At 39.1% G+C, this 27,142-nt stretch overlaps 1 protein-coding gene across 1 annotated transcript; it reads left to right on the top strand.

Moving 5' to 3' along the window:
- On the top strand, positions 1-25,598 carry LOC148875038 (E3 ubiquitin-protein ligase UPL1-like). The gene is made up of 16 exons (XM_088964041.1): positions 1-375; positions 8,213-8,308; positions 8,393-8,599; positions 8,800-16,845; positions 16,939-17,256; positions 18,497-18,698; positions 18,807-19,093; positions 19,178-19,470; positions 19,688-20,822; positions 20,913-21,059; positions 21,167-21,247; positions 21,452-21,677; positions 21,832-21,971; positions 23,576-23,682; positions 24,233-24,401; positions 25,124-25,598. The coding sequence occupies exons 1-15, from the start codon at positions 343-345 to the stop codon at positions 24,333-24,335; spliced, it is 11,421 nt and encodes a 3,806-aa protein (XP_088820167.1). The 5' UTR covers positions 1-342; the 3' UTR covers positions 24,336-24,401; positions 25,124-25,598.
- The last annotated feature ends 1,544 nt before the right edge of the window (positions 25,599-27,142 follow it).

Here is a 27,142-nt window from a genome sequence, read left to right as displayed (position 1 = left end):
GCTTTTCTTCCTTTATAAACACGATACTCTCAAGCTTCTCTCTCCTATGTAGGATTTCTCACTCCCCGATCGGATCAGCAAATAGAACTGTTCTCCGAAAACCCTAACTTTTTTTTTACTGAAAATTCCTCTGTTTCTCGTTCATCTCAACCTTTCCTCGTGTCTTTCAGTCACTCGCACAAGGATCGTATATTTTTTCCCCGCTGGGAAAGACCTACTTTATTTTGACATCTCGTTACCTCTTTGATCGGAGTTACAATTATTGTTGGTTCACCGTGAGGAATTGACCACCCTTTCATCGCGTCTCCTATTTCGGCAATGATCTCCGCCGGTTAATTCAAGATGAAGCTGAAGAGGAGGAGGGTTTTGGAAGTGGTATGTAGTATTGCCAATACTAGTTATTCTCTCTCTCTCTCTCTCTCTCTCTCTCTCTCTCTCTTTCAAGGTTTTCATTAAAGCAGTATTTAATTGGAACGAAATATTTTGTTAGGGCTTTAGTTGTTGGTATTAATTGCTTGCCTTGTTTTTGTTCCTAGCATCCACATTTTATGGCTTTGCTTGATTACGAAGCGAATTGATTGCCCTTTTTATCTATTTTTTTATAAATTCGGTCTGCTTTTGTAAATAAAAAATTGTTTCGCGTTACTTGGTGTTTTCCTAATGCATGCAATCGTATTTTTTTATACTTTTATTTTTGAGTTGTTGATTGAAAACGGGAATTTATATGCTGCAAAAACTGTTTTGTTACTAATGTCGGGTCTGTTCATGATTGATTTTTTTGAACTTAAATTTTAGATTTGTTTTTTTCTTAAAAAGCGGCAACTTCCAATGTTGATATCTAAGTAGTATTGGTTGCAGTAATTATAAAGATAAATATTTTTGATTGCATGACAATAATGAGAAGGGTTCAATCATTGAATTGTTGAAATTGGAATCGTCTGAAAACTTTGTGTTTACTTATTCTTCCCCAATCACCAATAAAAGGGAAATAAAAAGAAAAAAAAAAAAAGAAAACTGCACTGAATCATTTCTATCTCCTCAGTCGTATATATTGACTACTTGGGACATTTCTAAGGCATACTTCGAACTTTTGAATTCTTGTGAGCACATACCAGGCTTGGTGGGACGCAGGCCTTTTATTTGGAACGGCACATAATGAATTTTATCCTTCATTTTGCAATAACTAAGTCAATTAACGAACATGGTATTGCCCATCATCAATATAAAAAATGAACAGCATGATAACTAATAAAAAGCACGATAAAGATAAAAGGTTCAGTTGCAAACTACAAACTACCATGGATTCCATCTATGTATGTATGTATAAAACACTTATTGGCCGTGGAATTAGTTTATTCTGGTCTAAGCATGGCACTCCTTCCATATTGAATGAATTTTTTTCTTTAAGTAGAAGGTATGTGAATGCCTTAGGCCATTTTATAGCCAAACTATGTTACTTAGTGGGAACTTTTTATTCTTGTTTTGATTGGTAACTGGTAAGTGATCTTTTATCAATTGAAAAGAAATGTGTAGACCGAAATGAACTTCCACTCAAGGGAGAAAGGTTGAGCCAGAAGGTCCATCAAATTATAAAATCATATCAGTACCCATACTCTACGCCAGAGGGGCTTGACTGCTACAAAGAATCCTTATGTACCCCTTCTTATTCTAGATAGGAAACTAGACCATTTGCTGATCTTCTTTCCCATCTGAACAATGTGTTCATCTTAGGGGCAACAGATCTCCCCTCCATAATCAAGTGTTTTTTTTTCCATGGGCTTTCCTTTCTTCTCAACATCCACCTTATCATAATATCATCATTTGATAGTCCTCTTTCATCTAAAGGTTCAGGTATCCCAAGGGAAGCCCAATACTTGGTATTTAGTATACATGTATTTGTGATTTTTTGGCTAAAAAATATATTATGTCCAGTTATTCAAATATACTGAAAAGCTTATGATTGTATTTTTATATGCTTTTATAGTATAAAAATATAATTATATTTGTATATATTGATGTTTTAATAGTTTATAATATATTTACACGTAAAATATGCTGGATTTTTCATTCTGTATATTTCAAAAGATGGTGCATTAAACATGTATTGATTTTTAAACTATTTTTATAACATACTACATATGGTTGACTGTTTTTTTTTTATAATATTTTCATTTTGAAATTGAGTTATATGTGGACTTTTTCATATTGTATTTTTATTGTATATGCATTTTATTATGGCTTAATCTGATTTGTCACAGTGATAATATTCATGCTTGTACTGAACTCCCATATCCCTATAGTGTTGCATGGACTCTTTTAAATGGATGGAATGCCCATGTTGGACATGCATTGAATTTTGACACCATAAATTCTTGAGTGACAGTTCTATGTAACATTTTCCTTTCTCTCCTTGCTTATATGACACAAGTTAACAGCTAGTGTACAGAATGAATGCCATTTTTTCTTATAAAACATTATTAAATAACGAAGGTGAACTTTTAGATATTTATCTTATAAAGCGTTTAAGTAGCAAAGAGAAACTTTTAGACCTATTCTTATAGGTAGGTATTTAATGTTAGAATTGAGAAAAATTTGGGCTGCATTACAATATTTATGTCTCCTTTAATTTGAAATTTGGTATTCTATGATGCCCTTTTACACTCTCTTACTTTATTTATACAATATGATACTACACCTTTTTTTTTTGAAGAGTAAAAATAAAATTTTATTAAAGAAAAAGAAACAACAGTACAGGCTAAGCAAGGTGTTAAGATAACATCCAACCATTAGAAAGAAATGACCAACATTCAACAGCCAGACTCGAAGCAGAAAAAGAAAAACACAGCCTACAAGATTATAGCTTTCTTAATCATCTCCTTCAAACAGTTCTTCATTCCCATCACCTTCGTCGCTCCACGCCTCACTTCCTTCCCCTGCTACAGAATTCTTCGGCCTCTCTTCCCTTTTACTTCCTTTGGGTTCTTCAAAGGCCCTTCTAGCACACCTCTCCACCCCAAAAGAACAATCCCAAGTTCCTGCTGACTTTAACACTCCTGTCCACCAAATCCTCAATCCTCGCTTTGCCTTCCTTCTCCTCGCAAGCTGACTGAGGCTTCTCAAAGTTCTTCTCTAGGTCTTGACTTGAGTACCCTCCTCCTGCTTATCTTCTGATCCAGGCCACCTTTCCAAATTATGAGATTCTTCTCCTTGCTTCTCTAGCACCTTTTTACTTTTATCAATAACAGTAAAACTTTATTAATGATGTGAAAATTTAAGAAGATTTAGATACAACAGGGGAGGTAAAAAGACTTAACTCCCCTACAACAGAATACAAAGACAGAAGTTCAAAAATTAGCCCAGAAAATAGCCTCCCTATTCACCCCCTGCTTGGCCAGCCCATCTGCAAGTGAGTTAGCAGACCTCTTCACCCAGCTATAGTGTATCTCAATGTCTTGCTCCTCTAGCACCTTCTTCTTCAAGACTTTGGTTTTTAATCCCTTTTCTTATAAACTCTCTTGTATTTATTAGTTGGACCAGCCCCTATCAAACCATCCTTTAACCTTAAAAAACTTTTTAAACATGAGCAATATGGGATGAGTCTCTTGCTATCTTAACTGTCTCTGTAACAGCTGCACCTTCCTTACTCGCTACTTTTCTTTTTTGGCCTGGCAGTCTAGATCAACTCCAAGCCGGCCAACTGTGACTTCAAAATTTGAGTATTCCTTGCCTCCTTCAAAGAGATATCCTCCCCTTCTTTTCCAACTTCCTTACACCTAAAATTATTACACCTTACATGTGGAAGCACCACTCCTTATAACCTTGGCGTCATCTACACCCGCCTATGCATTGTCTTGACAACTATGGTTAAGTATCAAGTGGCACAAGTGGTTCCAATTGTATTTCCTATTCTTCCTTTTTCATTCTACTAAATGGTTTAGTTGAAGGTCACTTTTGAGGTGGCAAAGACCTCCATCAAGAGGATCCATTTCTTCTTTCATCTTCATTATTGTTGTGGAAGCTTTGAGTCAGCTAGTTACGAAAGCAGAGGAGGTTGAACTGATTGATGGATTTGATGCTAGTTCTGGAACCCCTGAGATATCTTAATTGCAGTTTGCTGATAACTCCATTTTCTTGTTGGTGCCAAACATGAAAGACTAAGGTTCCTTGGATGCAATTTTCTCTGCTTTGAGGTTTGAAGCAGTTTTTTGGGTTGTGTATCACTATCAACCTATTGAAAAGTAACGTATATGCAATAGGAGGTATGGAGAATTCAGAATAGCTGGCTAGTGCCCTTGGATGTGCTTAACATATATGCAATAGGAGGTATGGAGAATTCAGAATAGCTGGCTAGTGCCCTTGGATGTGCTTTTGGCAACATCATGTGAGAAGCAAGATGTTGAACAATCACTTTGTTCTTTACTCTTCTTTCCTAGAGTCAGTAAACCACTTCCTCATTCATTGTAATTTCTCCTTTCTTTTGTGGTGTCTGTTCATCATTATTTTTGATGACAATAGGTCCTCCTCATGACCTTTTCAAGCTTGGCCAGCTAATGGATATAACAAAGAGGGCTAATGTTATGGAATTTCATTCCTTTTGCTTTATGCTGGTATATTTGGAAAGAAGGGAGCAAAATGACTTCTGTTGGGAATCCTTGTCAAGTTCAGACAATAATTGGGCTCACTGGCTGTCAAATTTGGGGATTTTGAAGGGCCCTCTTTCTCTCATTTTTGTAATAGATGGAATGCCATTATCTCTGACTAGGGGAAGGTGATGCACAGAGTATTATTTCTCCCTTTTTCTATAGTCTATCCTGTGGCTTTCTTTTCCTATTTTAATAAAACCTTTCTTTAATTATTAAAAAAGCGGTAAAAACATACATGCCTAGTATTGCCAACAACTTGCTGTCAGTCCTTTTACAACAACTTGGAACTCCACAGGAAAGTTTTCTTCTCAGTCCTTTTACAACAACTTGCTGTTGTGTGAGGGTACTGACTTCCTTGGGCCCTGATCTGGAATTTTCATGCCCCTTCCAAGGTTTATTTCTTGGTTTGGACTGCAGTTTTGGGTAAATGTCTAACCATTGATTGGCTTATCAGAAGGGGGATGCTTCTTTCAAACATCCTATGCCCCCTGTGCAACGGACCTGAATCCTCCAATCATCTTTTCATCCATTGCAGTTTCTCTTCCCAGTTGTGGGAAATGGCTTTTTCCTGCTTTGGAGTTCAGTCTTGCTTACCTGAATCAGCTCTTCATCTTTTGCAAGGATGGTCTCTTAAGGGTTTGAATACTAGAGGCAAATTGCTTTGGAGGGTCTACCATCCTAAGAGCCCTTTGGAAGGAAAGGAACAGTTGAATCTTTGACAACATTTTTTCCTGATGTAATTTCAGTAAAAAACAAGGTTATAGGCTTTTTGTGTTCTTGGTTAAGTGTATGCAGGGCATTCAGGGTGTCTAGCTTTTCTCCTTTTTGCAAGCTGGACCTTTCTTTTGTTGACACATTTTTGTATATTCCCATTGTACATGGGGTGTTATTTATGTTCTTCCTCGTACTTTAATACAATTCACTACTTTACCTGTTTCAAAAAAAAAGTATTGCCAACAATGGACCATGTGGTGATAATAATTATTGTACTTCAAACAGAGAGAATCCTAGGATATGCTCAACAGTTCTTTTTTGTACTTCAAACAAAACTTACGATGTTTTGTTTAATAAGAACTGAGAGAATATAATATTAGAAGAGAGGGAGATCAAGAAATATAGATCGGTTAGGCTATGATACCATGTTAAAATGCAAAACTTACGATGGGAGACGAAGAAGAGAGAATTATAGAATCAATTCAGCCACACTGCTGGTGGATCTTCCTCTATCTTTTTTGTTAGCAGGTCATAGTACAGGTTTGCCTCTCATTTGTTGTCCCACTAGGTTATAGGTACCTAATAAAATATACAATTAACTGATCTTTCTAGTCTCTTGTTCTCACCCCCCCCTTGACTCCACATGCCTTCTTTTCTTTTTAGTTTGCCTTGTTGAATTGATGACTCCAGTGTCAGCTTAATCTTTAATTATCTTTTTTTTTGGGTAATAATGTTTTACAATATGCCTATTATAAGTGGAATTTGATAAGAGGTCATTTTTTTGAAAGGTAAGGTAAGTGATTGTATTGCAAAAAGAATGAGGAAGCCCTTATGTTTACAAAGATGGCCCCAATGAGAACAGAGGGGGACCTCCAGTGGTTAAATCTTGGGCTGCAATCATGAGAGTGGATTCAAGTTGGAGGGCATCCACTTCATGCAAAAAAGTTGGAGGTTATGAAGTACAACTTTGATAGTTGTCCTTTGGGGTATTCAGGGATAGGTGGTGTTTTCTGAAGTAATGAAGGGTCTGTTCTTTGAATAAGCTTGTTCAAGTGGGTTATCAGATAAGCTAATACCTTGGCTTAGCTAATTCTCTTGCAAGGGGAGGGCTTGGAAGGTCTGATTTGGTATGGCTTCATCATGTCCACTTGTCCAGGGTTGCACCAATAAGTAACTTTCTGTGATATGATTTTTATTTTTGATTCTATGCTCAACTATATTTTGTTTGTACTTGTTATTGTTCCCTTCTGTTAACTTTTAATAGCATTATATTTATGTGAATTGGTGCAATTAGAAGGCTCTGAAAGAGGAAGGAAGACCAAAGAAGACGTAGTCTAAAGTGGTGAAAAATGGTTTAAGGACTTGTAAGTTGTATTGGACCAAAATCATGGTTCTTGATAGAGCAAAATGGCTGGACAAGCTTTGTTAGCCAGTTTGGGCTGAGTATGCATGTATGTGAGGGGATATTGCTTGGTGCAACATTAAAATCCAGGCTTAGAGTTCAAGTTTCTAAGTGGTCACTATGTGCAAAAAATCCTAAGGATGGGTCCATGTCCAGTCCTCCTCCACAAGTAGGGGTGTCAATTGACCAGTTTTGGATTGGATCCAATCTGATCCAAACCTTATCAAATTGGATTTGGATGGACGGTCCATTATATTTATTGGATTGGGCCAATCCAAAATAAATTGGTCCATGTTCTTATTGGTCTGAATTGGACCTAAACCAAAATTTCAATAATCCGATCACGAGGCCAAGCCCTTGTCCAATATGAAATCAACCAAAACTGAAGCTGGCATAAAATCACTTTTATGAAAGTACTTTTAGAAAAACGCTTTTATAAAAGTGTTTTTATGAAAAGTACTTTTATGAAACCACTTTTGTAAAAGTACTTTTACACGAAAGCACTTCTATGAAATCACTTTTACAAAAGAACTTTTACGGAAGTACTTTTATAAAAGCACTTTTACAGAAGTACTTTTATAAAACACTTTTACGAAAGCACTTTTATGGAAGTACTTCTATATAAGCACTTTACTGAAAGCACTTTTATGAAAGAACTTTTACGAAAACACTTTTATGGAAATACTTCTATATAAGCACTCTTATGAAGGAACTTGTACGAAAGCACTTTTACAAAGGCACTTTTATGAAAGTACTTTTATAAAAGCACTTCTATGAAAGTACTTTTATGAAAGTACTTTTAAAAGTATTCTTACGAAAGCACTTTTACAAAAGTGTTCTTTCAATGCCAAAATGGTATATTTTTTTAATTTTCAGATTTTTCTTCATTTTAACATATTTTTTGTATTTTTTTATATGTTCTGTTTTTTTATATAATTTTTGATATTTTCATTTGGTTTGGATTGGATCCAATCCAGTCCATTTACATTTTAAAGGATTGGATTGGCTTTGGACTGGATTGGGTCCAATCCGTTTTAAGTGGACTCACATTGGACTGGATCGGGTTGGACCAATTCCAGTCCAATTGACACCTCTACCCACAAGACCCTGGATAATCAGGACCAACAATGGGTGATGGGCCCACATATATTCCAGTGTACACTGTTATGGACAAGTTTGGATGCACATGCACATGCTGTGTTAAAATGTGCTTCTTTTCCAGTTAGTGTTGCAAGAGCTATTAAATTCATTTGTTTTTTTATGACTGTTTTGTAATTTATGATAAGGTTAGTGTCATTATATAATTTCTAGCGTTGGCTTAATCTTGTGAGCAATTGTATCATGCATGCTAGCAAGCTTGTGAGTTCTTTTTCTTAATACTTAACTAATTGCTATTCAGGGATTTGCAATCATTAGGAGTACAATAACTTTTTTGCTTTTTCTTTGTTGTCAGCCTCCAAAAATTAGATCCTTCATCAACAGTGTTACTGCTGTTCCGCTTGAGAATATAGAAGAAGCTTTAAAGGGTTTTGTTTGGGAGTTTGATAAGGTGTGTTTTGATTGATCTTCACTCAGTGCAATTTTGTGGCTACTGACACACGGTTTGTATGACAATATTTTTTCCTTGATACAGGGAGATTTTCATCACTGGGTTGATCTCTTTAATCATTTTGATTCATTCTTTGAGAAGCACATAAAATCAAGGAAGGATTTGCAATTGGATGATAACTTTTTAGCTTCTGATCCACCTTTCCCAAGAGAGGCTGTTCTTCAGGTTCTTCGTGTCATAAGGATCATCTTGGAGAATTGCACAAACAAGCACTTCTATAGTTCTTATGAGGTATGTCTCATTAGCTAAGGAATTTGTATTCATTTTCTTGCTTAAACGTGTCAATTGCTTCTTTAGATAACCAGATATTTTCTGGATCTTTATAAATTGTACAATTTGCTTAATTTTACAAACCCAGTTGATACGTTTCATTTATTCTCCAATTTGGTCATATTTCTCTATTCTTACTTTTTATTCTTCTGCTAATGCAGCAGCACCTTTCAACCCTTCTTGCTTCCACTGATGCAGACGTGGTTGAGGCCAGCTTACAGACTCTGGCTGCATTCTTGAAGAAAACAATCGGGAAATGCTCGATACGAGATGCTTCTTTGAGCTCAAAGTTATTTGCTTTTTCACAGGGTTGGGGGGGCAAGGAGGAAGGCCTTGGGTTAATTGCATGTTCTGTACAGGATGGGTGTGACCCTGTTGCTTTTCAGTTGGGTTCCACCCTTCATTTTGAGTTTTATGCAGTCAATAATTCACTAAACGAGCCAACAAGTGCAGACCCACAGGGTTTGCAAGTCATTCATTTGTCAAATATTAATGAAGCAAAGAATGATCTTGAGCTTCTTAATGAATTGGTGACAGAGTACAAAGTACCATCTAGTTTAAGATTTTCCCTTCTGACGAGATTGCGATTTGCAAGGGCTTTGAGCTCCTTGACTTCTCGCCAGCAGTATACATGTATTCGTCTGTATGCCTTTGTTGTTCTTGTTCAGGCCAGCAATGATGCTGATGATTTGACTGCTTTTTTTAACAATGAGCCAGAGTTTGTCAATGAACTAGTTTCGTTGTTAAGTTATGAAGATGCTGTACCAGAAAAGATACGTATTCTGGGTATTCTATCATTGGTTGCTTTATGTCAGGATCGATCCCGTCAGCCAACTGTCCTGACTGCTGTGACATCTGGTGGAAACCGTGGAATCCTACCCAGTCTGATGCAGAAGGCCATTGATTCTATTTCCAATGATTCATCAAAGTGGTCTGTTGTTTTTGCGGAGTCTCTCTTGTCTCTTGTTACTGTTTTAGTCTCATCCTCTTCTGGTTGCTCAGCTCTAAGGGAAGCGGGTTTTATACCCACCCTTCTTCCTCTTCTTAAAGATACAGATCCCCAACATCTACACTTGGTCAGCACTGCGGTTCATGTTTTGGAAGCTTTTATGGACTACAGTAATCCGGCTGCTGCACTATTCAGAGATTTGGGAGGTTTAGATGATACTATTGCACGCTTGAAGGTAGAAGTTTCCTATGTAGAGAAGGGTTCAAAAAAGCATGATGAAGATTCTCAATGTGGTAAGAAAGGAAAACAAGTGGTCCTTGATACTTCTAGTGATTTAGATAGCATGCAGCCTCTTTATTCTGAAGCATTGGTTGCTTATCACCGTCGATTGCTTATGAAAGCTTTATTACGTGCTATCTCACTTGGAACATATGCCCCTGGAACCACTGCTCGTGTTTATGGCTCGGAGGAGAGTTTGTTGCCACATTGCTTGTGTATTATTTTCAGAAGAGCAAAAGATTTTGGTGGTGGAGTGTTTTCACTTGCAGCAACCGTTATGAGTGATCTCATTCACAAAGATCCCACTTGTTTTCCTGTTTTAGATGCAGCTGAGCTGCCTTCTGCCTTCCTTGATGCTATAATGGGTGGTGTTCTTTGCTCTGCTGAAGCAGTGACTTGTATTCCACAGTGTTTAGATGCCTTGTGCCTGAACAACAATGGCCTCCAGGCTGTTAAGGATCGTAATGCTTTGAGGTGCTTTGTGAAAATATTTACTTCCCGAACATATCTACGTGCCCTTACTGGTGATACTCCAGGGTCTTTGTCTACTGGATTGGATGAACTAATGCGCCATGCTTCCTCATTGCGTGGACCTGGAGTGGAGATGTTGATTGAGATATTGAATGTAATTTCCAAGATTGGATCTGGGGTGGAAACATCTTGCTCATCCAATGATTCATTGTTCTCTTCTGCTGCTGTTCCCATGGAGACTGATACGGAAGAAAGGATAGTACCATCAGATGATGGTGAACCATCCAAGATGGAAAGTTCTGAACAGATGGCGGAACTGTCTTCTGAGGGTTCACTTGTCAATATCGAATTATTTCTTCCTGAATGTGTTAGCAATGTTGCCCGTCTTCTAGAAACAATACTTCAGAATGCTGACACATGTCGTATATTTATTGAGAAGAAAGGAGTTGAGGCCGTCTTACAGTTGTTCACTCTTCCCCTAATGCCTCTTTCTGTATCAGTTGGTCAGAATATATCTATTGCTTTTAAAAACTTCTCACCTCAGCATTCTGCTGCTCTGGCTCGGGCAGTATGTTCATTCTTGAGAGAACATCTGAAACTAACAAATGAATTATTAACTACAGTTGGAGGGAGTCAGCTCGCTGAGCTGGAAGCTGCAACACAAACAAAGGTCTTGAGATGTCTTTCTAGTCTTGAAGGAATTCTCTTGCTTTCCAATTTTTTATTGAAGTCGACCACTACCATGGTATCTGAATTAGGCTCTGCCGATGCTGATGTATTAAAGGATCTTGGGAGAGTGTACAAGGAAATAGTTTGGCATATATCTTTGTGTAGTGATGTCAAGGTGGATGAGAAGCGGGATGGTGTTCAGGAAATTGGAACCGCAGATGCAGCAATATCTAATGCTGCAGGTAGGGAGAGTGATGATGATGCAAACCTTGTTCCAGCAGTAAGATACATGAATCCCGTCTCAGTAAGGAATGCTTCTCAATCCCACTGGAGTGGAGAGCAGGAGTTCCTGTCAGTGGTCCGCTCTAGTGAGGGTTTACATCGTCATGGTCGACATGGATCGACACGGTTGCGGGGTGGACGGATGGGTCGGCAGCTGGAGGCTTCACAAACTGATTCAGAAGGTTCTGCAAGTTTACAGAATACTTCTGCTACCCAAGATGTTAAAAAGAAAAGTCCTGATGTTCTTGTTTTGGAAAATCTTAATAAGCTTGCTTTTGCTGTGCGTTCTTTCTGTGCAACTCTTGTAAAGGGATTTACATCTCCAAGTCGTCGTAGAGCTGAATCGGGGTTAATGAATTCAGCTTCTAAGAACCTTGCAACTGCCCTGTCCAAAGTCTTTCATGAGGCTCTCAGTTTCCCAGGGCATTCTACATCTGTTGGGCTTGAAATGTCATTGTCTGTGAAATGTCGGTATTTAGGAAAGGTTGTGGATGACATGGTAGCACTTACTTTTGATAGCAGACGTCGTGCATGCAATACGGCATTGGTAAACAATTTCTATGTCCATGGTACTTTCAGAGAACTTCTAACCACGTTTGAGGCTACAAGTCAGTTGCTTTGGACACTCCCATACTCCGCTCCTGCATCTGGTGTTGATCCAGAAAATGCCCTTGAGGGGGGCAAGTTATCTCACAGCTTGTGGTTGCTTGATACATTGCAGAGCTATTGTCGCATGCTTGAATATTTTGTTAATTCTGCATTGCTCTTGTCTCCCAACTCTGCATCCCAAGCACAGCTTCTTGTTCAACCTGTTGCAGCTGGGTTATCTATTGGGCTGTTCCCTGTTCCAAGGGAGCCGGAAGTTTTTGTTCGTATGCTGCAATCTCAGGTTCTGGATGTGATACTTCCTGTATGGAACCATCCCATGTTTCCTAATTGCAGCCCAGCTTTCATCATTTCTATGGTTTCACTTGTCACTCATATATATTCTGGTGTTGGAGATGTGAAGAGGGGTCGCAATGGTATTGCAGTAAGCACAACCCAACGGTTCATCGGCCCTCCTCCTGATGAAGCTACCATTGCTACAATAGTTGAGATGGGTTTTACCAGAGCAAGAGCAGAGGAAGCACTGAGACGGGTGGAAACAAATAGTGTTGAGATGGCCATGGAGTGGTTGTTCAGTCATGTTGAAGATCCTGTCCAGGAAGATGATGAGCTAGCTCGAGCACTTGCATTGTCATTGGGCAATTCATCGGAAACCTCCAAAGAAGACAGCACTGATAAATCTAGAGATCTGTTGACAGAAGAAATGGTGACAGAGACACCTCCTGTTGATGATATCCTTGCTGCATCTATGAAGCTGTTTCAAAGCAGTGATTCAATGACCTTCCCTTTGACAGATTTGCTTGTTGCTCTTTGCAATAGGAATAAAGGAGAAGATCGTCCAAAGGTGGCCTCTTATCTTATTCAACAACTAAAGCTTTATGCATCAGATTATTTGAAGGATACTAGTGCATTGTGTACCATATCACATATTTTGGCATTGCTTCTTTGTGAAGATAGCAGTACAAGGGAAATTGCTGCGGAGAATGGTATTGTATCTGCTGCCTTGGGTATCTTGACAAATTTCACCTTGAGAAATGAGTTGGAAGGGGTTTTTATCCCAAAATGTGTAAGTGCCCTACTGCTTATCCTAGATAACATGTTGCTGTCTAAACCCAGAGTTCCCCCTGAAGGTACTGATGGAATTCTTGCGGGATCTTCAATGGATTCTTCTGGAGAGCATGCTTCCTTCTCAATTCCAGCATCAGCTACAGAGAAGAAATCTGCTAGAGATGCCCAAGAGATAGCATCTGGAAATGCATTTGAGAAGATTTTAGGCAAATCGACTGGTTACCTGAGTCTTGAGGAGTGCCATAGAGCACTGGCAGTTGCTTGCAAGTTTATAAAACAGCAGGTTCCAGCTGTGGTCATGCAAGCTGTTCTACAGTTGTGTGCCCGCTTGACCAAGGCTCATCCTATAGCTATGCAGTTCCTTGAAAGTGGAGGCTTGACTGCACTTTTTAGTCTTCCACGAAGTTGTTTCTTCCCCGGATATGACAGTGTGGCATCTGCTATTATTAGGCATCTTCTTGAAGATCCACAAACCCTACAAACAGCTATGGAGTTGGAGATACGTCAAACCCTAAGTGGCATCCTCAGCAGGCATCCTGGCCGGCTTTCACCTAGGACATTTTTGACATCCATGGCACCCGTTATAACTAGAGATCCTGTAATCTTCATGAGAGCTGCAGCTGCAGTTTGTCAATTGGATTCTTCAAGTGGAAGGACTAATGTTGTGTTATTAAAGGAAAAAGACAAGGAAAAGGAAAAGTCAAAAGCATCTGGTGCTGAAATTGGAATATCCTCTAATGAGTGTGTCCGAATGTCTGAAAATAAGCTACATGATGGATCGGGGAAATATTCCAAAGGCCACAAAAGGATACCTGCAAACCTTACTCAAGTAATTGACCAGCTTCTTGAAATCATAATGAGCTACCCATCCCCCAAAAAACAGGAAGAGTTTACTAGCACTTCTGTGCCTATGGAGGTGGACGAGCCTGTTATGAAGGAAAAGGGTAAGTCAAAGGTTGATGAGATGAAGAAAGTGGACTCTGACTGCCTCTCCGAAAGATCTGCTGTGCTAGCCAAGGTGACCTTTGTACTCAAATTGATGAGTGATATTCTTCTCATGTATGTTCATGCAGTTGGAGTTATTTTGAAACGAGATCTGGAAACTAGTCAACCACGGGTGTCCAGTCAACTAGATGGATGTGGACATGGTGGGATACTAAACCATATTTTGCACCGCCTTCTTCCACTATCTTCAGATAAAACTACTGAAGCAACTGATGAATGGAGAGATAAATTATCTGAAAAGGCTTCATGGTTTCTTATAGTGCTTTGTGGTCGTTCTGCTGAAGGCCGAAGACGAGTGATTGCAGAAATTGTGAGAGCCTTGTCTTCTTTCTCAAACTTGGAGAGTGGTTGTTCTAAGAATATTTTATTGCCAAATAAAGAGGTTGTAGCTTTTGCTGATTTGGTCAATTCCATTTTGTCAAAAAATTCATCTTCCAGTAACTTACCTGGTCCTGGTTGCTCACCAGACATAGCAAAGACCATGATAGATGTGGGGATGGTTCAGTCTCTCACTAGCATTCTTCAGGTGATTGATTTGGATCATCCTGATTCTCCAAAAGTTGTGAATCTTATACTAAAGGCATTGGAGAGCTTAACTAGGGTGGCTAATGCTAGTGAGCAAGTATTCAAGTCGGATGGGACAAACAAGAAAAAATCTACAGGTGCAAATGGTCGAATTGAAGATCAGACAACCACATTTTTGTCTAGCGAAGCTGTGGAGCATGGTAGGAATGGGGACATTGAACAAGAAACTAGAGATGTGGCGGGAACTGAACAGCAGCAGCCCCAGGCTACGTCTAATGAAGGGCATAATGACACAAATCCTAATCAATCTATGGAGCAAGATATGAGGACAGAAGCTGGGGAGACTATGACAAATAACCCATCCATGGAACACAGAGTTGAGTTCACTCATGAAGAAATGGAAGAAGGAAGAGTTTTACGGAACACAGATGGAGTGGAGATGACTTTTCAGGTTGAGCATAGGAATGATGATGATATGGGTGATGAAGATGATGAGGACATGGGGGATGATGGTGAGGATGATGATGAAGATGATGATGAAGACGAGGAGGAAGATGAGGACATAGCAGAAGAGGGTGCTGCTTTGATGTCACTAGCTGATACTGATGTGGAGGACCATGATGATAATGGTCTGGGAGATGAATATAATGATGATATGATTGATGAAGATGATGACGATTTCCATGAGAACCGTGTTATAGAAGTGAGGTGGAGGGAAGGTTTGGATGGTTTGGATCACTTGCAGGTTCTTGGGAGACCTGGAACTGCTAGTGGTCTTATACATGTTGCTGCAGAGCCTTTTCAGGGAGTAAATGTGGATGATATATTTGGACTTCGCAGGCCTTTAGGTGTTGAGCGCCGCCGTCAAACTGGCAATAGGTCTTTCCTTGAGCGACCTGGTTTAGATGGAAGTGGTTTTCAACACCCACTTCTCCTGAGGCCATCTCAGTCAGGGGATCCAGTTTCTTTATGGTCTTCTGCAGGGAACTCATCCAGAGATTTAGAAGCTTTATCGGCTGGAAGTTTTGATGTTGCTCACTTTTATATGTTTGATACTCCTGTTCTTCCATCTGAACATGCACCAACTACTCTGTTTGGTGACCGTTTTGTTGGTGCTGCGCCCCCTCCTTTAATTGATTTTTCACTAGGAATGGACCCTCTGCATTTAGTAGGACGAAGAGGGCCTGGTGATGGTCGGTGGACAGATGATGGCCAGCCCCAACCAGGTGGTCAAGCTGCTGCAATTGCACAGGCAGTAGAAGAATTGTTCATCTCTCAATTTCGTAACGTTGCTCATGCAAGCAGTCCTCCAGCTCAGAGGTCATCAGATAACTCAGGGCTGCAGGAGAAGCAGCAATCAGATGTTCCACCATCAAATTGTGATAGTCAACCAATGATAGCCAGTGACATTGTTGGCAGTCAACAAAATGAAGCTCATCATCAAGAAATTGTGACTGAACCAGATACGGAGGATAATCCAACAAATGAAAGTAATTCTCATCCTTCTGTATCACATGGACAACCCAGGGGAGCACCAGTTGGTATAGAAGCAGGGGAAGGTGTTAGGGAGCAGGAATCCATGTCACAAAATCCAGATAGATCAAATGATATAACAAATAATAATGAAAGCATGGAAATTGGGGATAGCAATGGTTCTTCCTATGAGCAATTAGAAGCAAACCATGAGCTTGTTGTCACACCTGCTGAGTTACATAATGATCCTCAGTGTCAAGGTGGAGTCACAGTGCTAGAAAATTCCCATGATGCAGAACTCCAAAATGCATATTGTGATGGGCCTTCAAGTTCAAATAGCCACTCCAGTAATCATGAACTGGTTGATTCTGCTTCAGACATGCCTGATGCAGGACGGGGTCATACTTCCATTTGTACAAGTGCCGATATTGAGATGAATGGTACATACTGTGAGGGCAGTCAAACCGAGCATGGGCACCCTATGCCTGTTCCTGATGATGGTGCAGGTAGTCCATCAGCTGTTCAAAACACTATAGCTGTGCAAGATGCTAGCCAAGTCAATCAAATCAGCACCAATAATGAGTCTAATAGTGCAAACACTATTGATCCCACATTCTTGGAGGCACTACCTGAAGATCTGCGGGCAGAAGTTCTAGCTTCCCAACAAGCCCAGTCAGTGCAAGCTCCAACTTATGTACCACCTTCTGCAGATGATATTGACCCTGAGTTTTTAGCTGCACTTCCTCCAGATATCCAAGCAGAAGTTTTAGCACAACAGCGTGCACAAAGGACTGTACAGTCTCAGCAAGCAGAAGGACAACCGGTTGACATGGATAATGCTTCAATTATAGCTACATTCCCTGCAGACTTGCGTGAGGAGGTTCATATTTTCTACTTTATCCTTCATTCTGTTCTCATTATTTCACTGATACCATACTGAATTGTAATTACTTTATCGTTGCTTTTTTTGCAGGTACTTTTGACTTCATCAGAAGCAGTTTTGTCAGCATTACCTTCACCATTACTTGCTGAAGCCCAAATGCTTAGGGATAGAGCAATGAGCCATTATCAGGCTCGCAGCCTTTTTGGAAGCAGCCACAGACTTAGTGGTAGGAGGAACAGCTTGGGGTTTGATAGACAGACAGTAATGGACAGGGGAGTTGGAGTTACAATAGGTCGAAGGGCAGTTTCTGCCATTGCAGACAGCTTGAAGGTTAAGGAAGTTGAAGGTGCACCTCTTTTGGATGCCAATGCTTTAAAAGCATTGATTCGTCTTCTAAGGCTAGCACAGGTAATATTCTACTCTATCTAACTACATGGATGTTACTTGTGATTTTTGGAATTTCTTTTTAATTTATTTGGGTGGGTTAGAATATATTGCTGTGGGGTAAGCCCGATTTAAGTGAGTCAATGGTCCACTTAAGTGGCACATCGAAGGTTCTTCATATTGGATATATTTTCTAAAACGTACATTTTCTTTGGACAATTAGAGTAAAACATTGTAGCCTTAAAAATGTATTCACATATAGGTTGTATTTGGTTGCATGTAACATAAAGGATTTACTCTGAAATTGATATTCCATTAGAAAGTGAAATAATTTCCTAGTTCTTCTGGTTTTAGTTGTAACTTGGAAAACAGTTCTGGGTGGTTGAGCAGTTTGAATCAAGAGACCTGACACCCTCTTTTAAAAAAGCTACAAGGAATAACTTACAGAACAGTAGAAGGAATATCAATTGTCCTACAATTACAGAATTACTGCTCGTTTTCTGGAAATCATTTGTTTTCTATGGCTGGTTACATGCAAACAAACACCATTAAAAAGCCTTTTCTGTGAATATCTTTTTTTCCCCTCCATTTTTTTGTGCAATGAATGGAACCATAGCAGAAACTCTATAAATATGGGAATATGAATTGAAAATTGGAGCACTTGATGAAGGTGATACAGAAGGAGAACCTTGTAATAAGATTATGAATTAAAAATGATAATAAGTTAGACAAAAGAAACAAAGCTTTTACAAACTTGTGCTAAGAGAAGATTTGGCTAGGGATGAATTAATGGCTGTACTACATTGGCTAAGATTTAGAAAATCTGTAAACTACAATAACCTAGTGATGGAAGAAAGGTCCAGGATAGTAATGTGGTGGTTCAAGCAAAATAATGCAGGTCCATTGGTGCTTAGACCTGCAATAAAAGGGAGGTGAAAAGAATTGTAGGGAAATTGGGAGTGACCTTTGTATGGGCACAAGGATCAGCCAAGAACATGGCTAACACTGATAAGACAAAAGGCGACCAGGAATCAACTTTATTGGTTGGGGGGATCCTAAGGGGGAACTTGTAAATAAAAAAACAGAATATCGAAACAGCAGTTAGGGTGTACTCTAAGTATCTCCCTAACATGCCTTGATCTGGTGGCTTACATTTTATGTTTGTCTTTTACTTTGGACAGATGATGTCATGATCTGGAATGAGATTAAAATACTTGATTGGAATCTTTCTCTAACTTGGTTACTTTTTTCTTTGTATGGGTAGCCCCTTGGGAAAGGCCTCCTTCAAAGACTCTTGTTAAACCTATGTGCACATAGTGTTACACGAGCGGTTTTACTTCGGCTCCTGCTTGATATGATTAGGCCCGAGGCTGAAGGTTCTGTTAGTGGATCTGCCACCTTTATGTCTCAGAGACTCTATGGTTGTCAATGGAATGTTGTCTATGGCCGGTCACAAATATTGGATGGTACTACTTTTACTTGATGTGATCACTTGTTTCTTTTTCAAATTTCTTAATGTTATATGTTTTGTTTTAAGATGTCCTGTTATTAGGAATTCTATTATTTTTATGCAGGACTTCCACCTCTGGTGTCACGTCGAATTCTTGAGATTTTGACATATTTGGCCACTAATCATTCTGCTGTTGCAAATATCCTGTTTTACTTTGATCCGTCACTGATCCCTGAGTCTCCAACAACAACATATTCAGAAATTAAGAAGGACAAAGGAAAGGAGAAAGTTATGGAAGAGCCAGATTTGTTAAATCCATTGGGAGCCTCTCAAAATGATATACCTGTAATATTATTCCTGAAACTCTTGAATCAACCACTATTTTTACGCAGTAGTGCTCATCTTGAACAGGTATGTATTCATCAGTTGTAAAAGAACAATGTTTCCCTATCCTTATAGCTTGTGGCATATTACAATTCAAATTCTTGTGTTCAGGTAATGGGTCTCCTTCATGTAGTTGTATATACTGCAGCATCAAAGGTGGAGTGTCAACCACAGTCTGGGCAAGTTATGGCCAATTCTCAAAGTTCACCTCCCAGTGAAGCTCCAGTTAATGTTCAGATAGATCCTCCCGTGTCTGAATCTGATCCCAATCAAAAATTGGGTAAAAGTAGGAGTTCTGAGGTAACCACTTCTGATGAGAAAGGGAGGATTAGTCCATATGATGTCTTTTTGCAGCTCCCAGAATCTGACTTGCATAATCTCTGCAGCCTTCTTGCTCATGAGGGGTAATTTTTCTTTTTGGAGTGGTCTCTAATTTTTCGTTAGTGCTGATAATTTGGTTTCTCAACTTCGTTATTGCTCTAGAATTTCATGTTGGCTTTTACCTCCCAGTTGATCATCTACAAGTAAATTATATACATAACTTGTCCTTGTAGTCTTGTTCCCTCATTATCCCTTTCTGCTGCAATATCAGAATTGCTAATTTGAATTATTGATTATTAGGCTGTCAGACAAGGTCTATTTGCTTGCAGCTGAGGTTCTGAAGAAGTTGGCGTTTGTTGCTGCTCCTCATCGGAAATTTTTTACTTCAGAATTAGCTGGTCTAGCACATGGCTTGAGTTGTTCAGCAGTGGGTGAACTTGTTACACTGAGGAACACACATATGCTGGGTTTGAGTGCTGGGTCCATGGCTGGGGCTGCAATCTTACGTGTATTGCAGGCACTTAGTACACTCACCCAACCTATAGATGATGCTCATAAAAGTCAAGAGAATGACGAGGAACAGGAGGAACATACCATCATGTGGAATCTAAATGTTGCATTAGAGCCATTGTGGCAAGAACTGAGTGACTGTATAAGCACAACTGAGACAAAGCTGGGGCAAAGTTCCCACTTCTCTTCTCCCATGCCAAATCTAAATGCTGGGGACCATGTAGCAGGTGCCTCTTCTCTTTCTCCACCACTTCCTCCTGGAACCCAAAGGCTATTGCCATTTATTGAGGCTTTCTTTGTTTTATGTGAGAAATTACAAGCAAACAATTCGATAATGCAACAAGACCATGTTAATGTTACTGCAAGAGAAGTCAAAGAGTTTGCAGGGACTTCAGTGACAATGTCTGCGAAAGGTAGTGGATGTGCCCAGAAGCGGCCTGATGGAGGCCTCACATTTGCGAAGTTTTCTGAGAAGCATCGTCGCCTTTTGAATGCATTCATCAGACAAAATCCAGGATTACTGGAGAAATCTCTTTCCATAATGCTGAAGGCACCAAGGCTTATTGATTTTGACAATAAAAGAGCATATTTCCGCTCAAGGATCAGGCAACAGCATGAACAACACCCTTCTGCTCCGCTGCGCATAAGTGTTCGTCGGGCATATGTCTTGGAGGATTCCTATAATCAGTTGCGAATGCGTCCCAGCCAGGATCTGAAAGGGCGCTTAACTGTGCAGTTTCAAGGTGAAGAGGGGATTGATGCTGGTGGTCTGACAAGAGAATGGTACCAGTTACTTTCTAGGGTCATCTTTGACAAAGGAGCTCTGCTTTTCACTACTGTTGGAAGCAATGCGACATTTCAGCCTAATCCAAATTCGGTTTACCAAACTGAGCATCTATCCTATTTCAAGTTTGTGGGCCGTGTGGTAATTTTACATAGAAACCTAAACCTTCTTTAACTTGGATTTTTTTTTTAATTTTTAATTGCTATCTTTTGATGTTTGACCTCTTTTCAGGTTGCTAAGGCACTGTTTGATGGTCAACTTTTGGATGTCTACTTCACTCGCTCCTTCTACAAGCACATTCTTGGTGTGAAGGTGACTTACCATGATATAGAGGCTGTTGATCCTGATTACTACAAGAATTTGAAATGGATGTTGGAGGTTAGTAGCTTCAATAACTATAAGTAAATTTTGTTATTCTACTTGTCACAATTACATTTGTGCTTAGATGCAATACTGACCATAATTTATATATTTATTTAAATTAGAATGATGTGAGTGACATACCTGATCTGACATTTAGCATGGATGCGGATGAAGAGAAGCACATACTTTATGAAAAGACTGAGGTAAGGAGATTTCTAAAATATTTGTTGCCCAAGAAACCTATGTCCTCATGGTTTGTTTCTTATAATCTTGTATGAATTAGTCGCTTTGTGATACATCTGATAATATCTTAAGCTTCGTTATTACTAAGACTTCATTTTTAAGTTCTCAACTGATTTTGTAACCTTTTCTACTTGTGCTTTTTTTATTTTCTTACATTCTGCAAGGTTACTGATTATGAGCTTATACCTGGAGGAAGAAATATTAGAGTCACAGAAGAAACAAAGCATGAGTATGTAGACCTTGTTGCTGAACACATCTTGACAAATGCCATCCGTCCTCAAATTAACTCATTTCTGGAAGGTTTCAATGAATTAATTCCACGGGAGCTTATTTCGATATTTAATGATAAAGAACTTGAGCTACTAATAAGTGGTCTTCCAGAAATTGATTGTGAGTTGGTTTACCCTTTAACATATTTCATTCTTTTATCAATAATTAACATATTTTATGGACACTTATTTTTTTTTGATCAATAATATTTTATGGACACTTATATGTCATTATATTCTGGCAAATTTTTGATTTCATGCTTTTGTTTTTGCAGTGGATGATCTGAAAGCCAACACTGAATATACTGGTTACACAGCTGCATCTAGTGTTGTTCAATGGTTCTGGGAGATCGCCAAAGCCTTCAACAAGGAGGACATGGCAAGGTTGCTGCAGTTTGTCACTGGAACATCAAAGGTAATTAGAACAGATTGCAAGGAGTTGTATGATTAATTTGTTATACATTTTTCAAAATTTGATGCTTCAGGAGTTTACCAATAAATTATGATTTTTTTTATCTTGCAAAAAATTACAGATCAAAGTTTAAGAGGTCTAATAAAAGTTCGATAGCCCTTAGACAACCTTTAAGTATGTAAATACCTAGTTTATGGGCCAATTGGTAGAAACTGATTTCGAACTGTACTCTAGAAATAGTAGCATTTAAGAGGTCTAATAGAGAAAAAAACCATCTTGATTTGATGCCTCTAACCCTCAAATAAATAGGGGTAGAATCCTTTTTTTTTTACTGTAAAAAATTATCCATCTTGTTTGTCATCCCATATCAAATTTTGTGTGTGTGTGTGCCACACGCGCACACAGCCAGGTAATGTAGGGCCCAAATGCAAGTCCACCCAATTTACTCTTCTTGCAAGTTGATTTGCAAATTCATTGTCTGATCTTCTGACCCAGCTGAATGAGAATTACTCTAGCACATTTCCATGGATTATCAATACCTCCAGTAACATGTAAAATATAATGATATAAAATAATGAGGAGTTATGTTAAAAAGGGACTAATCGGTCTGGGGTTGAAGGAAATAATGCCCAAAACAAACCATTATGATCTCCTTTCCATGGCTATGAACTCCTGTCCTTGACCTCCCTAATGATGTAATCAATGAAGCCCTCGAATTCGTTCCTGGATTGAGCTTTCAAATTGAATGCTTTATTCATAGATTTTAACATCATTCATCTTACTATCAGAAGTATAATGGTAAATGTGAATTTATTGATATTTAGAAAAAATAATGAATATCAGAATATGTACAGAATGCCAAGCATTCCAAAGGCATTTCCTCACCCTACAGTTAGTTCCTTACAACAAGTTGCTCCAGAAAATTTGTGCCCCATTCACCCCTTTCTCTGGCCATTGCATTGACTAGCACATTAGCTGATGTATATGTCCAACTGAAGCTTTCATTATCTTCAGCAGCCAAGGTTCTTAGCTCCTTCAATTGGTACCAGTATTGTCACGTGCCTTGTTTGCTTTGTTGCAGCCATTGCACCACCACCTTTGAGTCCCCCTCTACTGACTACTATAACACTCGTCCAGAGTCCTTGCCATTCTTAATCTTGTGAAAATGTCTTTTCCCTTAAAACTCCCTAGTTCTGCATCTGTGTCTTCTGAGATTAATTTTTCTTTTGTTTCTATTGGACATTCTTATGAGTGACCAATTTTCTTTTCCTTGTTATGAATTTACTCCTACTTGCACATCCAAGGTTCCCCCAGTATGCCACTAAATTCAAGGGAACGGATTTTCTGTTGCTTACATTGGATATACCTGAAAGTGCCCATTTTTCTTTCGTTGTTCTGACATTCTTGGATTTGCTCTTTGAGTATTATGTGGCTGGTGTGTACCTATCGTTCTATTACTTTTTTGATTGTTGCAAATGGATGATTTAATTCTTTTATACCCGTATTTCTTTGTCATAAATATGGTGTTACACATGTTCAAAGTTCAAGAATTAGATGCTATATTTGCAAGCCACTAAATGAATTCTTTCTTTGAATGGGGTTTTTAGGTTCCTTTGGAAGGTTTTAAAGCACTTCAAGGTATATCTGGCCCTCAACGGTTTCAGATCCACAAGGCTTATGGTGCTCCAGAGAGGTTGCCATCAGCTCATACCTGGTCAGTGTTCAAAATAACTTGGAGTACCATATATATAATCTTACTCTTGGTTTTGTGACAACTAATGGTGTTAGCAATGTTGTGTTGCTTGGTCATGCATTTAAACTAAGTTGCAACATCAGTGAGCAAAAGTTATTTTTTGTTTCCCATTTATGCAAAATCCAAATGGAACACAATGCCTTAATTTCTGTGCAGGAAGGTTATTATAAGAAAACCACTGACATTTCTATAATTTCGGCACGTCTATTGTATGTGCTCTTGAAAAATGAAAAAGCAGGACACATTTTTGAGTTGTCACATCCAAATTACAGGAAAATTTTTAATAAAAAAAGTAGGAACAGGTTAAATGCCGTGTTTTGTCTGCACAGTTCCTCGGGTGTGTTGCTGATTTTGGTTAAATGGAACTTTCAAAATAATTTTTTTTTTTTGGTATAATAATGGAACTTCTAAGATAATTCACCAATGTCACACACCATCTAAATTGTTGTTAACGGATGGGGTATTTATATCCTTTTTGTTTTGTTTTGTTTTTGTTTTTTTTTTTTTTCAGCTTCAACCAGCTAGACCTTCCTGAGTATTCCACCAAGGAACAACTTCAAGAGCGCTTATTACTTGCTATTCATGAAGCCAGTGAGGGTTTTGGATTTGGTTGATACAAGCTTCTAAATTGAGTTGTTACCACCAACACCAGCTACGTCTCCTCGAGTTGCCATGTACAGGTTAGGTGCTCATATATTTCCTTGAACTGGGATACCTTTTTTTTAGTTATCTTTATTTCTTGCTTATTTTTTCTCAAAAAGTTTTCCCGTTTGAACTTTTAGCCTGATGTGAAGTTGCACGGCCTGCTATAAATGAGGCTTGGATTGCCGCAATTGCCTGAATGGACCAGAGGCTGTAATGAGCCGATTGTAAGATTGTTTAGCCTTGACACAAAGGGGGTCTTTGACAGCATGGTTGGTTTTGTTTTTGAAAACAAAAACTGCCACATCAGTAAAACCATGATGAGACACCTAAATTAGTTGGCATTGTGTTTCGACATTTTTAATATCCTTGAGCTTGGCCCTACCGAAATTTCCTGGTGCAAATGTTTAGCCCTGGGCGCTCTACTGGACTTGGGATTTGCTCCTTACTGAGTGCTCCTCACACCGACCTTACAGCCACATCCCACCATGTATTGGAAATGTTTCCAATGTACGGCTGGGACATGATGTGAGGAGCGCTCTGTTAAGAGCAGATCTGGACTCGCTCTACTTAGTCTTCCTGGGCTCTTGGCTGGTTGGGCTTGTTGGGTCAATGGTTGTGCTTGGGTGTTGGCTTAAGCTTTGGGCCACAAATTTGTTTTTGTTGCACAAAATTTAGCGATACATGGTTTGTTGAAGGTTGTGACTTGTGAGGAGTCTCAAGTTTTGGTTGGTTTCTAACCAAAAGTCGGTTTCTGCAGATATTGAGCAACTGGTCGAGGCCAATGGAATTGATTGTAGTAATACTGGAATTCAAAGACGATACTGTGAGATGGAGTAAAAAAAGTCTTTGGTCTGGAAGCTTCTTTATGCCATAAATATTAAAATGGGCAGCTTCTACGCTTTCTAAAGACGGATCAATTGCAGCGTCAACGTCAACCACCCTTTTTTTTAGCTTTTTTTTTTCCCATTTCCATAGATTGGGGAAGCACATATTAGTGAGACCCCTGTCAATATTTGTTTATACGCAACTAGTTCTTTTTTCCTTTTATTCATTTAGCAAATTGGCATCCTGATCTGTCCCTGGGTTCTTGTCAGTTACCATTGGTTTTTGAGGTTGGTTACTAAGACTGAATGTTGGCGGCTGGTAAAATCAATAATTGGCGGATTTATATGGTTTTCTCTGTTTTTTTTTTCTTTCTTTTTGGGAAATTATAATATATGTATTTTTTAAAAGAGTCCCATGATCTTATCTTGTGCTCTCTGCTGTTTTAACGTTGGAGATGGGTGGCCTTATTCGAGTGGTGCTTGCCGCCTCGCCCACTGTAATCAAAGTTCAAAATATACGTCCGATATGCCAGTAGGGGTGTAACGGGCAAATTGATACCTTTGCTTTTTTTTTTTTTTTTAAGTTGGTTTTACAACTGGTTCAGGGGACTTGTTTAGGGCTCCACCCCCTGAACCAGTCAGACCCCCCATACACCACACTGTAGGGCGTATCGGAGGGGTTTCGGAATGATTCGATACTTTGAACCTTAGACTGTAACTAATGAGCAATTAACTGACGTAATTGGAATGCCTTTGCGTCAGTGAAATGCCCAGAAAGATCGGATATATGATCATCTCTCTTTACATGGAAAAGCTGAGCATGTGAATCAAACTGATTGCGGATTGTGAGAACCGATGCAAACATCGGCAAGGCTTCCACTTCCCGTATATTGTTACTGAAAATGATTTGGTGCACAAACATGAAACATGGCATTGGTTCTTTGGGCGGATGATCAGTTCCTATTTGCATCTCAAATGTTATGAGAGACTAAGACTGCGAATTGTGTTCAGCAATTGATCCTAATATCGTATTTCTCATCTATTTGATACCCTACTTTGGTATTTTAATGTATTCGGTATTCGAAGTTGATTCTAATGGTTATAGACAAAGCGCTAGGAGATGACCTATTACGGAACCCACCGACTCATGTACAGACGAGTCACGACACATTGGATGATTGGAATTTGGATCCAATAGGCCAAAACCCTGAATGGAGATGTCATATTCACCTATGAATGTGAATCAAACCAAAAACTTGGCAATGCCATTCACTCTGTTTTATGTAGGAAGCAAACCATAAGGCCTTGAGATCACGTAGTGCTTTAACAAACAAGGAAGACCAACACTATTAGAATTTTAGAAGTTCCATATCCACTTGTACTCCATGGCTTGAAGTTCCACCACTAGAGGTCAAGCTCGGGCTGGAATGAGCTCTCGTGCGGCAAGATAAGAACCTCAATCAATCACATCTTGCAATAATATCAAGTGAACCAAATTCATTAACTCATCCCATGGTCTATGGTCTAATCTATGGGCTAAGGCTGTGGGAGGTTTTTGGCATCTTGCCCGGTTTTGGACCTGAAAACAAATCTAAATTTGGGAATTAGTTTGCAATCGCTTTGATGAAGATTATTCATGAGGTAATAAAGACAAGCAGAAATATCCCGAAAACGGAAAAGCTGAGCTTGAATTCGGCTTCCGTCAGGGCAACACCTGTTCGAACAGCCTTTATCGCCTTGTGAAGGGAGTATCAATGGTTGCAGCAGATTTTTGGGACGGTGTGAGAATGGGTTTTCCTAAATGAAGCCAATATCACCCAGAAGTCAGAAATGAATCAAACCATGTGGTTCTAACCAAAGGACAAAATCAAGGTTCAATATCGGCCTGTATAAGTATTTTTTTTTTTTATGTTTTACTTATTTTTTTCAAAATTAACTCAGAGGGTTAGTTT

The sequence above is a fragment of the Nelumbo lutea genome, chromosome 1, assembly GCF_056320005.1.
Source record: "Nelumbo lutea isolate HS-2025 chromosome 1, American lotus-T2T, whole genome shotgun sequence".
In the NCBI taxonomy this organism is placed as follows: Eukaryota; Viridiplantae; Streptophyta; class Magnoliopsida; order Proteales; family Nelumbonaceae; genus Nelumbo; species Nelumbo lutea.
Note: the sequence above shows the minus strand (reverse complement) of the source record. Positions and strands in the feature narration are given on the sequence as shown.